At 43.3% G+C, this 14,017-nt stretch overlaps 1 protein-coding gene across 2 annotated transcripts in view; it reads left to right on the forward strand.

Moving 5' to 3' along the window:
* Positions 1 to 717: 717 nt before the first annotated feature.
* The window catches only part of tmtc4 (transmembrane O-mannosyltransferase targeting cadherins 4), a 53,454-nt gene continuing 40,154 nt past the window's right edge, over positions 718 to 14,017 (forward strand). The window contains exons 1-3 of one of the 2 annotated variants that reach the window (XR_006839940.1): positions 718 to 1,173; positions 1,401 to 1,605; positions 4,804 to 4,919. Coding sequence is in view for 1 of the 2 variants with exons in the window: in XM_046359021.1 (XP_046214977.1) it covers positions 1,444 to 1,605; positions 4,804 to 4,919 (278 nt within the window). In the remaining variant the exon portion in view is untranslated. The remainder of the gene's footprint in view (positions 1,174 to 1,400; positions 1,606 to 4,803; positions 4,920 to 14,017) is intronic. The other variant, XM_046359021.1, reaches the window with a different exon arrangement.

The following is a 14,017-nucleotide window of genomic DNA, read 5'->3' on the forward strand; positions in this document are numbered from 1 at the left end:
TGGCCTTCTAGGCAGAGTTGCAAAGAAAAAGCCATATGTCAGACTGGCCAATAAAAATAAAATATTAAGATGGGCAAAAGAACACAGACACTGGACAGAGGAACTCTGCCTAGAAAGCCAACATCCCGGAGTCGCCTCTTCGCTGTTGACGTTGAGACTGGTGTTAACAGTCTGATGGCCTAGAGATAGAAGCTGTTTTCAGACTCTCAATCCCAGCTTTGATGCATCTGTACTGTCCTCGCCTTCTGGATGATAGCGGGGTGAACAGGCAGTGGCTCGGGTGGTGGTACCTGTTTCCTCCAGCATCTTTGACATCGGGTGCCCTGGAGGGCAGGTAGTTTCTTCCACATTGTAGGCCAATGTTTTCTGTAAAAGTGTAACTGACTGTTATGTCATAACAATGTTCAGAATGTCAAATACTCTGCATTCTTATTTACATCCATATACCAAAATCTAAGACCTATATTCAGAGACCAAATACCACTAGACATTGTATAGGGTAATCAAGTTTTGTTTTTAGATTAATTGCAGGTGCTAATAGACTATGTAAGAACTATCAATTGTTCAAAAACTTCAAAGTAAAGATACTGCAAAACATACATAAATTAATAGATGTTTTACCAATAATGTATCTAAACTGTTAGCTGCATTTAAATAGAACTAGACATAGCCACTTCTTCATCCCTTGTGTTGTCACGTGACATCCACTTTCCTACGTCACCATCCAAACTAATTCCACGCGCCAGCAAACGAGGAAGTACCAGGCATGCATACAGTCGCGAGTTGTGTATTTTCTAGAGACAGACAGACAGTGTTGACATATTGTTAGCGTTGTACGTGACGGTCAAACCTGCATTTCTCGCCGCCTTTTGTGTTTTCTTTCGGTGCATATGCAGACGTCGGAGTCACATTAGTTGTCGCTAGCCGGCTAACAGCATCAGCTAACGTTAGCTGGCTAATAGTTAGCGAGCAGTATTTCACTTGGCAACCTTTGCAATAAATTTAGTTTGCCTGAAGGCTATATGATTGGCTTTATTAGCTGTTGCTCTGATTATGCTTGAAACTAAATTACTTTAGTAAGATTGGCCAGCCAGCTTTAGCTAACTATCAAGCCGCTGCAATGGAACTCATGCTTACGTGCGCGTCCTCCAAAACGCCTTCCAATATAATGAGGTATGCATGCTCTACGTGCGTGTCCCTACAATTCCTGTAGCTTGAGAACAGACTGATATGTGAGCATATTTCTATAAACGTAATATTGTACAAATAACAATAGTCAACCAATATCTTCGTTTTTTCTACAAGGTAAAGCCCCCCAAAATACTGTAAGGAGTAGGCTATTGTTATTCTGCCACCAACACTCAAGTCTTATCACACCATTCCATGCCCATTTCCTGTAGGGAATTAGGTGACGATGAAGCATGACCAAAGACCCTATGCACCATGGCACAGACTGAAATGAATTGGGAGCAACAGATACCTTTACCAAAGCTTTCCCCATTCCATGCCAAGATCGCTGTGGCACTAGTGGCACTGCTCTGCTTCATCAATAGCTATGATGGAGACTTTGTGTTCGATGATTCTGAAGCCATTGTCAACAACAAGGTAATAATCTACTTATCACATACTCACTACATATTCCGATGTACATCTTCAAGGATGCAGTGTCTGTAAAAGCGTGATCTATTCAAAGTCTATATTGTGTGCATAATTTCAACAGCTACTAAATAACCTCACAGCCACGGTACATAGTGCATACAGTACAGAGTATACTTACAGTTGAAGTCGGAAGTTTACATACACCTAGGTTGGAGTCATTGAAACTCCTTTTTCAACCACTCCACAAATTACTTGTTAACAAACTATAGTTTTGGACATCTACTTTTTAGGACATCTACTTTGTGCATGACAAGTAATTTTTCCAACCATTGTTTACAGACAGATTTTTCACTTAACTCACTGTGTCATAATTCCAGTGTCAGAAGTTTACATACACTAAGTTGACTGTGCCTTTAAACAGCTTGGAAAAAAAGTATCTATATCCACAGTAAAACAAGTCCTATATTGACATAACCTGAAAGCCGCTCAGCAAGGAAAAAGCCACTGACTCAAAACGGCTATAAAAAACGCAGACTACGGTTTGTAACTGCACATGGGGACAAAGATCATACTTTTTGGAGAAATGTCCTCTGGTCTGATGAAACAAAAATAGAACTGTTGGCCATAATGACCATCATTATGTTTGGAGGAAAAAGGGGGTTGCTTGCAAGCCGAAGAACACCATCCTAACCATGAAGCACGGGGGTGGCAGCATCAGGTGGTGGGTGTGCTTTGCTACAGGAGGGACTGGTGCACTTCACAAAATAAATGGCATCATGAGTAGAGGTCGACCCAATATGATTTTTCCACGCCGGTACCGATTATTAGAGGACCAAAAAAGGCTGGTACCGATTCATCGGACAATTTTTAAGTTTTTAAAATTTGTAATAATGACAACTACAACAATACTGAATGAACACTTATTTTAACTTAATATAATACATCAATAAAATCAATTTAGCCTCATAAATAATGAAACATGTTCAATTTGGTTTAAATAATGCAAAAACAAAGTGTTGGAGAAGAAAGTAAAAGTGCAATATGTGCCATGTAAAAAAGCTAACGTTTAAGTTCCTTGCTCAGAACATGAGAACATATGAAAGCTGGTGGTTCCTTTTAACATGAGTCTTCAATATTCCCAGGTAAGAAGTTTTAGGTTGTAGGAAATTATAGGAATTTTGTATTTCACATACCTTTGACTGTTGGATGCTCTTAAAGGCACTTTAGTATTGCCAGTGTAACAGTATAGCTTCTGTCCCTCTCCTCGCTCCTCCCTGGGCTCGAACCAGCAACACGTCGACTACAGCCACCCTCGAAGCAGCGTTACCCATGCAGAGCAAGGGGAACGACCACTCCAAGTCTCAGAGCGAGTGACGTTTGAAACGCTATTAGCGCGCACCCCGCTAACTAGCTAGCCATTTCACATCGGTTACACTAGTCTAATCTCGGGAGTTGATAGGCTTGAAGTTATAAACAGTGCAATGCTTGAAGCATTGCGAAGAGCTGCTGGCAGAACGAACGAAAGTGGTTTGAATGAATGCTTACGAGCCTGCTGGTGCCTACCATCGCTCAGTCAGACTGCTCTATCAAATGATAGACTTAATTATAACATAATAACACACAGAAATATGAGCCTGAGGTCATTAATATGGTCGAATCCAGAAACGATCATCTCGAAAACAAAAAGTTTATTCTTTCAGTGAAAAAAGGAACCGTTCCGTATTTTATCTAATGGGTGGCATCCATACGTCTAAATATTCCTGTTACATTGCACAACCTTCAATTTTATGTCATAATTACGTAAAATTCTGGCAAATTATTTCGCAACGAGCCAGGCGGCCCAAACTGTTGCATATACCCTGACTCTGCATGCAATGAACGCAAGAGAAGTGACACAATTTCACCTGGTTAATAATGCCTGCTAACCTGGATTTCTTTTTAGCTAAATATGCAGGTTGAAAAATATATACTTCTGTGTATTGATTTTAAGAAAGGCATTGATGTTTATGGTTAGGTTCACGTTGGAGCAACGACAGTCCTTTTTTGCGAATGCGCACCGCATCGATTATATGCAACGCAGGACACGCTAGATAAACAAGTAATATCATCAACCACATGTAGTTAACTTGTGATTATGATTGATTTTTTTTTAAAGATAAGTTTATTGCTAGCTAGCAACTTACCTTGGCTTCTTACTGCATTCGCGTAACAGGCAGGCTCCTTGTTGAGTGCAATGTAAGGCGGGTGGTTAGAGCATTGGACTAGTTAACCGTAAGGTTGCAAGATTGAATCCCCGAGCTGACAAGGTGAAAATCTGTCGTTGTGCCCGTGAACAAGGCAGATAACCCACCGTTCCTAGGCCATCATTGAAAATAAGAATGTGTTCTTAACTGACTTGCCTAGTTAAATAAAGGTGTAAAAAAAATACAGATTTCCGATTGTCATGAAAACTTGAAATCTGCTCTAATTAATCGGTTGACCTCTAATCATGAGGTAGGAAAATTATGTGGATATATTGAAGCAACATCTCAAGACATCAGTCAGGAAGTTAAAGCTTGTTTGCAAATAGATCTTTCAAATGGACAATGACCCCAAGCATACTTCCAAAGTCGTGGCAATATGGCTTAAGGACAACAAAGTCAAGGTATTGGAGTGGCCATCACAAAGCCCTGACCTCAATCCTATAGAAAACCTCTGGGCAGAACTGAAAAAGCGTGTGCGAGCAAGGAGGCCTACAAACCTCACTCAGTTACACCAGGTCTGTCAGGAGGAATGGCCAAAATTCACCCAACTTATTGTGGGAAGCTTGTAGAAGGCTACCTGAAACGTTTGACCCAAGTTAAACAATATAAAGGCAATGCTACCAAATACTAATTGAGTGTATGTAAACCTCTGACCCACTGGAAATGTGATGAAAGAAATTAAAGCTGAAATCGTTCTCTCTACTATTATTCTGACATTTCACATTCTTAAAATAAAGTGGTGATCCTAACTGAGACAGGGAATGTTTACTCAAATTAAATTTCAGAAATTGTGAAAAACTGTGTTTAAATGTGTTTGTCTATGTAAACTTTTGACATCAACTGTATGTCATTTTCCAAGTTGTACATGCACACATCAATGTATGCGTAAATAATAAAATTTATGTCCCTAGGCATCTAAAGTTGTTTTTGTCACATCTCTTTTCTGATGTGTCTCCCGCAGGACCTGATCCCATCCACGCCTCTCAACAACATCTGGAGAAATGATTTCTGGGGAAGTAACCTGAGCAGCAACAACAGCCACAAGTCCTACAGGCCGCTCACTGTCCTCACTTTTAGGTAGGATACACATATGACATACACACATGCATGAACTCATGTGCCTACTCACAAGACTCCGCAAGGTAGCTCTGTCAATGTACAGAAAGATGGACAGATCTGAAAGTAGGATCATAGCTGGCTCTATTCATCCTAACAACTTTTGTGAAGAACATAATGCCAAGATGACCTTGGAATGTATTGATGGATAATTGTTGAAAACACAATTTGGTTCTCTGTGAGGATTTCAGAGGTGGGTCCCAAGTGCTATTCTTCTCTGTAGAATTGTAATTGATAGGCAATGAATATGTACGGTATATTACTTTGACTGGTTTCAGGATCTCAAAATTGTATTTTCACCTGACATACACTGTATATACAAAAGTATGTGGACACCCCTTCAAATGAGTGGATTCAGCTATTTCAGCCACAACCCTTACTGACAGGTGTATAAAATCGAGCACACAGCCATGCAATTTCCATAGACAAACATTGGCAGTAGAATGGCCTTACTGAATAGCTTAGTGACTTTCAACGTGGCACTGTCATAAACTGCTTTGATAGCAAAGTGGCATCCTATCACATTTTTGCCCAGCTAGAGCTGTCCCGGTTAACTGTAAGTGCTGTTATTGTGAATTGGAATCATCTAGGAGCAACAACGGCTGAGCCGCAAAGTGATAGGCCACACAAGCTCACATAATGGGAATAACGTTCTTTGCTTCACGGAAACATGGCTCACTGGAGAGACGCTATCAGAGACGGTGCAGCCAGCTGGTTTCTCCACGCATCGCGCCGACAGAAACAAACATCTTTCTGGTAAGAAGAGGGGCGGGGGCGTATGCTTTATGGTTAACGTGACGTGGTGTGCCCACAACAACATACAGGAACTCAAGTCCTTCTGTTCACCTGATTTAGAATTCCTCACAATCAAATGTAGACCCCATTATCTACCAAGGGAATTCTCTTCGATTATAATCACAGCCGTATATATTCCCCCCCAAGCAGACACATCGATGGGTCTGAACTAACTTTAGTTGACTCTTTGCAAACTGGAATCCATATATCCGGAGGCTGCATTCATTGTAGCTGGGAATTTTAACAAGGCTAATCTGAAAACAAGACTCCCTAAATTTTATCAGCATTTCGATTGCGCAACCAGGGCTGGAAAAACCTTGGATCATTGCTATTCCAACTTCCGCAACGCATATAAGGCCCTGCCCCGCCCTCCTTTCGGAAAAGCTGACCACGACTCCATTTTGTTGATCCCTGCCTACAGACAGAAACTAAAATAAGAAGCTCCCGCGCTGAGGTCTGTTCAACGCTGGTCCGACCAATCTGATTCCACACTCCAAGACTGCTTCCATCACGTGGACTGGGATATGTTCCGTATTGCGTCAGATGACAACATTGACGAATACGCTGATTCGGTGTGCGAGTTCATTAGAACGTGCGTTGAAGATGTCCTTCCCATAGCAACGATTAAAACATTCCCAAACCAGAAACCGTGGATTGATGGCAGCATTCCAGTGAAACTGAAAGCGCGAACCACTGCTTTTAATCAGGGCAAGGTGACTGGAAACATGACCGAATACAAACAGTGTAACTATTCCCTCCGCAAGGCAATCAAACAAGCTAAGCGTCAGTATAGAGACAAAGTAGAATCTCAATTCAACGGCTCAGACACAAGAGGTATGTGGCAGGGTCTACAGTCAATCACGGATTACAAAAAGAAAACCAGCCCCATCACGGACCAGGATGTCTTGCTCCCAGGCAGACTAAATAACTTTTTTGCCCGCTTTGAGGAAAATACAGTGCCACTGACACTGCCCGCAACTAAAACATGCGGACTCTCCTTCACTGCAGCCGACATGAGGAAAACATTTAAACGTGTCAACCCTCGCAAGGCTGCAGGCCCAGACGGCATCCCCAGCCGCGCCCTCAGAGCATGCGCAGACCAGCTGGCTGGTGTGTTAACGGACATATTCAATCAATCCCTTTCCCAGTCTGTTGTTCCCACATGCTTCAAGAGGGCCACCATCGTTCCTGTTCCCAAGAAAGCTAAGGTAACTGAGCTAAACGACTACCGCCCCGTAGCACTCACTTCCGTCATCATGAAGTGCTTTGAGAGACGGGTCAAGGACCATATCACCTTCAGCCTACCTGACACCCTAGACCCACTCCAATTTGCTTACCCAATAGGTCCACAGACGACGCAATCGCAACCACACTGCACACTGCCCTAACCCATCTGGACAAGAGGAATACCTATGTGAGAATGCTGTTCATCGACTACAGCTCAGCATTTAACACTATAGTACCCTCCAAACTCGTCATCAAGCTCGGGACCCTGGGTCTCGACCCAGCCCTGTGCAACTGGGTACTGGACTTCCTGACGGGCCGCCCCCAGGTGGTGAGGGTAGGCAACATCTCCACCCCGCTGATCCTCAACACTGGGGCCCCACAAGGGTGCGTTCTGAGCCCTCTCCTGTACTCCCTGTTCACCCACGACTGCGTGGCCACGCATGCCTCCAACTCAATCATCAAGTTTGCGGATGACACAACAGTGGTAGGCTTGATTACCAACAACGACGAGACTGCCTACAGGGAGGAGGTGAGGGCCCTCGGAGTGTGGTGTCAGGAAAATAACCTCACACTCAACGTCAACAAAACTAAGGAGATGATTGTGGACTTCAGGAAACAGCAGAGGGAACACCCCCCTATCCACATCGATGGAACAGTAGTGGAGAGGGTAGTAAGTTTTAAGTTCCTCGGCGTACACATCACAGACAAACTGAATTGGTCCACCCACACAGACAGCATCGTGAAGAAGGCGCAGCAGCGCCTCTTCAACCTCAGGAGGCTGAAGAAATTCGGCTTGTCACCAAAAGCACTCACAAACTTCTACATATGCATAATCGAGAGCATCCTGTCGGGCTGTATCACCGCCTGGTACGGCAACTGCTCCGCCCACAACCGTAAGGCTCTCCAGAGGGTAGTGAGGTCTGCACAACGCATCACCGGGGGCAAACTACCTGCCCTCCAGGACACCTACACCACCCGATGTCACAGGAAGGCCATAAAGATCATCAAGGACAACAACCACCCGAGCCACTGCCTGTTCACCCCGCTATCATCCAGAAGGCGAGGTCAGTACAGGTGCATCAAAGCTGGGACCGAGAGACTGAAAAACAGCTTCTATCTCAAGGCCATCAGACTGTTAAACAGCCACCACTAACATTGAGGTTGCTGCCAACACACTGACTCAAGTCCAGCCACTTTAATCATGGGAATTGATGGGAAACGATGTAAAATATATCACTAGCCACTTTAAACAATGCTACCTAATGTAATGTTACATACCCTACATTATTCATCTCATATTATTCTGCCCTTGAGTTGCGTTCCCATGCAAAACTAGACAGATAGCTAACAACTAAGTCTTCAATAAAACTCTCAAGGCGTGACTTTTCTTGAATGAATATATTGAAAACGTTTATGTTGTGAAACTGCAAAATACAGAAAAGAATATACTTTAGTGTTCAATTCACACCGACATACTGTAGCTGTACATTAAACATTTGAAGTTGCATAATACAAAGCACGTGCTAAGGTACCATGCATCTGGCATGATGCCAAACCATATATCTAATTGTTAACCATATGGTAATTGCTCCTTTCATTACTCTAATAATGTATACCCATCTATGTAGAATAACAAAGCATATTACACTAGAAACAGTAACAAACTACAGTATTGTATATTTTACAATTCGTTTGCATGACGCATGAGCAAAGTAATACAGCTAACGACATACACAAAAGGCATTGCAATTTGTGAGTAAATGCAACCAACATTGATATGTAAGAAACTCTATCAATAACAAGATTATCATCATTAGCTAAATGCTTGAATCGAACTTACAAACAAATATTTTTCCAAGGCTGAAGCGTGACAAGAAATAACTACATTGAAAGACCTGCACCGTAGCGTTGTCTGTAGCTGCTTCTTTGCGTGCAAAACAAATTCTGAACTTCCCGTTTGCGTTGTCTTTCTAAGTACCAGAAAGCGCCACTAGGGGGCAAATAACACCATTGAACACAATGAAAATCCAATTTAACCATTGTAATAAAATAATCTGTTATCTTCTAACAAGATGGCAGCACACTCCCCGCCTGGTATAATGAAATTGTGCCACTATTAAATAAAACATATCAAGAAACAAATGTCCTTTCTATTTTTATCTTTTGTCTCTAGGATGCTTCAGAAAGAAGAACAACAATCTCTGAGATTGGTCTCAGAAACACCTTAGCAGCTCCTTGTTTGACAATTTTTAGTTCTACTTTCCTAACCTTTTTGTCAGTACTGGGAAAGGTTTTTACCACAAGCCCGACTGGCCAGTCATTTCTGTGTGCCTGACTGTCTTTCAATAAGACAACATCTCCCACTTTTACATTTAGCTTTTCTGCTGTCCATTTTCTGCATCTCTGCAGCGTTGTCAGGTACTCCTGTCTCCACCTTTTCCAAAAGGTGTCAGCGAGACACTGGACTTGCTTCCACTGTTTCCATTTCTCTTCTTTTTCTGTTGGAAGAGTGACATCCCACTCACTCTGATCAGAAGAGAGTTCTCTGATTAAGGCTTTACCTTGCATTGTTATTGGAGCCACAAACCCAAGGGGGTCATAAAGACTATTCACTGTGGACAGGATGCCTCTCCGAGTAAAAGGCTTCTCATTGTGGGACACCTGGAATGAGAAGCTGTCTGTTTCCAGGTTCCAGGAAAGTCCCAGACTCCGTTGAAAGGGGAGAGGATCCACTCCTAGGTCCAGATCTTTTAAGTCTTTCGCACGGTCCTCCATAGGGAAGGCTTCCATAATTGTTTTGCTATTGGATGCAATCTTGTGTAGTTTCATGTTGGACTCCGCCAACATTGCTTGTGTTTTTCTTAGAATATTGATAGCTTCTTCTGTAGTAGCTACTGATGTCAGACCATCATCGACGTAGAAGTTCCTCACTACATATTGCTTGGGTTCTGACCCGTGTTCCTTCTCACCCTGTAGCGCTGCTCGTCTCATGCAGTAGATGGCTACGGCTGGTGAAGGGCTGTTCCCAAATGCATGGACTTTCATCCTGTACTCAGTTATGTTTCTATCTGGGTTGTTGTCTTCATACCAGAGAAACCTTAAGTAATCTCTGTGATCCTCACGTACACCAAAACAGTAAAACATTTGTTGAACATCTGCTGTTAGTGCAATGCAATCCTTGCGGAAACGCATTAGGACACCCAAGAGTGTGTTGTTTAAGTCTGGACCACTGAGCAGAACATCGTTAAGTGACACGCCTTGACACTTAGCACTGGAGTCAAATACTACTCGTATTTGTTCAGGCTTTTGTGGATGGTAAACACCAAATATGGGCAGATACCAACGTTCTTTGTCTCCCTCTAGTGGCTGTGAAGGTTCGGCTTGGTCGTTATCCAGCATCTTTTGCATGAAGTCAATAAAATGACGCTTCATGTCAGGCTTTTTGTCTAAAGTCCTGCGAAGTGATGTGAGACGGTTCATGGCCTGCTCCCTGTTATTAGGAAGGCGACGTTTATTGGGGCGAAAGGGTAGTGGAGCCACCCAGTTGTTTCCATCATCCTGGAAAACCTGTTTGTCCATAATGTCCAAGAAGGCTTTGTCCTCCGCTGATGGTGCTGGTTTATCATCGTCTTGTGTTTTGTCGAACACGGAACATCCCAGGCTGTCTGTGTTCACAGTTGTGATTGGATCTCTCAAGTGCATTGTAGAGGGAGAGATGTGTTTCTGAGCTACGCTGTTGTAGTTCTCTTTTACCTGGATGATGTCAGGGCAAGGGCTCAGATAGGATGTGCGACCATTTTGAAGTATGTTTGTCCTGAACACGTTAACATTGGCTGGTCGGTGAGCCGTTCCCAGACAGACCTCACCCACAATGACCCACCCGAGGTCGAGTCGCTGTGCATAAGGAGTGTCGTGGGGCCCATTGATTTGCTCTCGTACCTTGTGTACCCTTAAGATGTCTCGTCCTAAGAGCAGGAGGATGGGAGCGTCTGGGTCCACAGCTGGAATTCTGTCCATAACTGGTTGCAGATGGGGATGATGATACGCAATGTCGGGGGAGGGAATCTCCATCCTATCGTCTGGCATCATATCACACTCTATCAGAGTAGGGAGAGTGAGCTGCATGTGTCCATCTACAGACTCCACCATGAAGTTGACGGCTCTCCTGCCTGAAGTCTCTGTTACCCCAGAACACGTCTTCATGGTGTATGGAGCAGAGTTGTCATTGATGTTGAAGAGACTGAAAAACTCTGTCTTGGCCAGAGATTTGTTACTTTGTTCATCAAGCACTACATACATTTTGACAGCTTTCTCTCTTTTCCCAGCCGGATAAGCTTTGACTAAGCATATTTTTGAACATGATCTTGGATTGATTGCCTCACCACAGATCTCTGTACACTTTGAGGTGACAGATAGAAGAGCATCGTCACCTTGCTCCCCGCCATTATCTGTCTCTGCTGTAGCGGTGTATGTATTTGTAGGGGCTGGGCCTGGATGCAGAGCAGCAAGATGCCTGTCGCTGTCGCACTCGGAGCACTTGATTGAAACCTTACAGTCTTTAGCTCTGTGCTGAGTTGACCCACAACATCGGAAACAAATGCCATTGTCTTTGAGATATGATTTGCGCTCATCTAGAGTTTTGTATCTAAACCCACGACACTTTTTAAGAGGATGAGGCTTGTTATGTATTGGGCAGTGACGGTCAGGGTTTTCAACCTTTGTCTTACTGGGTTTGGTTTGGTGGTCTGAAGCCTCAGATGACACATCTGTCTTGTATACAGTCACAGGTGTCTTGCTGCTGTACCTGGCAGGTTTCTCACTGTTCATGGACACCTGGTTAGTTGAGGTGTAGAGGGTGAAGCTGGGGTCATTTCTAATTTTCGCCTGATTCCTGATGAATCTCGAGAAGAACGAGAATGGTGGGAATGCTACCCGATAGTCCTCCTTATATTTGGATCCCTGTGCTATCCATTTTTCTTGTAAACTGAATGGAAGTTTCTCTACAATAGGGTTTACCCCCCGAGATGTGTCCAGATAAGCGAGGCCTGGAAGGTACCCTTCTCCTTAGCACACTCCAGTTCGAGAAGAATGTCACCTAGTTCTCTTAGTTTGCGATTGTCTTTGTTAGCCAGTTTTGGAAAATCATCCATTTTCTTCAACAGTGCATTCTCAATCACTTCGGGTGTACCATAGCACTCTTCTAGTCGTTGCCAGACCATGTTAAGCCCTGCTGTCGCGTTGAAAATATGGACAGATCTAATTCTGTTTGCTTGCTCAGACGACTCTGCCCCTAGCCACTTGGTAATTAGATCTAACTCTTCCCTGGCTGATAAATTCAAGTCTCTGGTCGCATTGAGAAAGGATGCTTTCCATGCCCAATCATTTTCAGGGCGATCATCAAACTTCAGGAGTCCTGAACTCACCATCTCACGTCGTAGGAGGTACTTGGTGAGGTCTGGTGCCACTTGTGACTCAGGGAAGTTGTGTGTGTGACTGGAAGTGGGCTTGCTTTCCATTTCCACCATGCTGCTGTTCATTTCTTTTGAACGGAGAGTCTCTGCTCATGTTCTGTTGTTTGCTACTTTCTGGATTATGGCATGTAGCTGGGTCAACACTAAGCTCTTGTTTCTCCACTTCAAATGGAAGTTCAGCAAAGTAGGGCCTAGCATGTTGTTGTACGTACTCACATGTACGTTGGACTGGACTTAAGGGCTGTGTCCCGGTGTCTAGTTCTTTGCGAAGCTCTCTGCGTTCTGATCCTACAACTTCTTCAAAGGCTGCAGCTTCAGCCAATGCAGCAGCAGCTATTCTCTCAACTTGGAGAACATATAAACTTGCCTCGAGGTCAGCTTTTTGCTTCTCTGTTTCTGCCTTTTGCTTCAACAAGCTGGCCTCTATTTCTTCCTTTTGCTTCAACAAGCTGGCCTCTATTTCTGCCTTTTGTTTCATCACAGAAGCTTCCTTCTCAGCATAAGAGACTTGTGCGCGTGCTGCCTCCGCCTTGGCGCGTGCTTTGACGGCTGCAGAACTCGCCGTTGAGGATCTGCTTGACTGTTTTGATGACCTTGATCTTGTAGATTGAGACTTGGTCCCAATGTGCTGAAGAGGCTCTTCCATCTCTCTCTGTTGAACACCTGGCTCTGGTTGCTGCATCGTAGACTGCTGGTCTTCCCTATGATAAGAGGCTTTGTTGGCTGATGAACGTAGAAACATAACCACCGTGTGCAGTTATTCTTGTGCTTGAGCCCGCTGTGATGATGTTTTTTCACTATTCTGCCCTTGAGTTGCGTTCCCATGCAAAACTAGACAGATAGCTAACAACTAAGTCTTCAATAAAACTCCCAAGGCGTGACTTTTCTTGAATGAATATATTGAAAACGTTTGTTGTGAAACTGCAAAATACAGAAAAGAATATACTTTAGTGTTCAATTCACACCGACATACTGTAGCTGTACATTAAACATTTGAAGTTGCATAATACAAAGCACGTGCTAAGGTACCATGCATCTGGCATGATGCCAAACCATATATCTAATTGTTAACCATATGGTAATTGCTCCTTTCATTACTCTAATAATGTATAACCATCTATGTAGAATAACAAAGCATATTACACTAGAAACAGTAACAAACTACAGTATTGTATATTTTACAATTCGTTTGCATGACGCATGAGCAAAGTAATACAGCTAACGACATACACAAAAGGCATTGCAATTTGTGAGTAAATGCAACCAACATTGATATGTAAGAAACTCTATCAATAACAAGATTATCATCATTAGCTAAATGCTTGAATCGAACTTACAAACAAATATTTTTCCAAGGCTGAAGCGCGACAAGAAATAACTACATTGAAAGACCTGCACCGTAGCGTTGTCTGTAGCTGCTTCTTTGCGTGCAAAACAAATTCTGAACTTCCCGTTTGCGTTGTCTTTCTAAGTACCAGAAAGCGCCACTAGGGGGCAAATAACACCATTGAACACAATGAAAATCCAATTTAACCATTGTAATAAAATAATCTGTTATCTTCTACA

The sequence above is a fragment of the Oncorhynchus gorbuscha genome, linkage group LG01 (assembly GCF_021184085.1).
Source record: "Oncorhynchus gorbuscha isolate QuinsamMale2020 ecotype Even-year linkage group LG01, OgorEven_v1.0, whole genome shotgun sequence".
Lineage (NCBI taxonomy): Eukaryota > Metazoa > Chordata > Actinopteri > Salmoniformes > Salmonidae > Oncorhynchus > Oncorhynchus gorbuscha.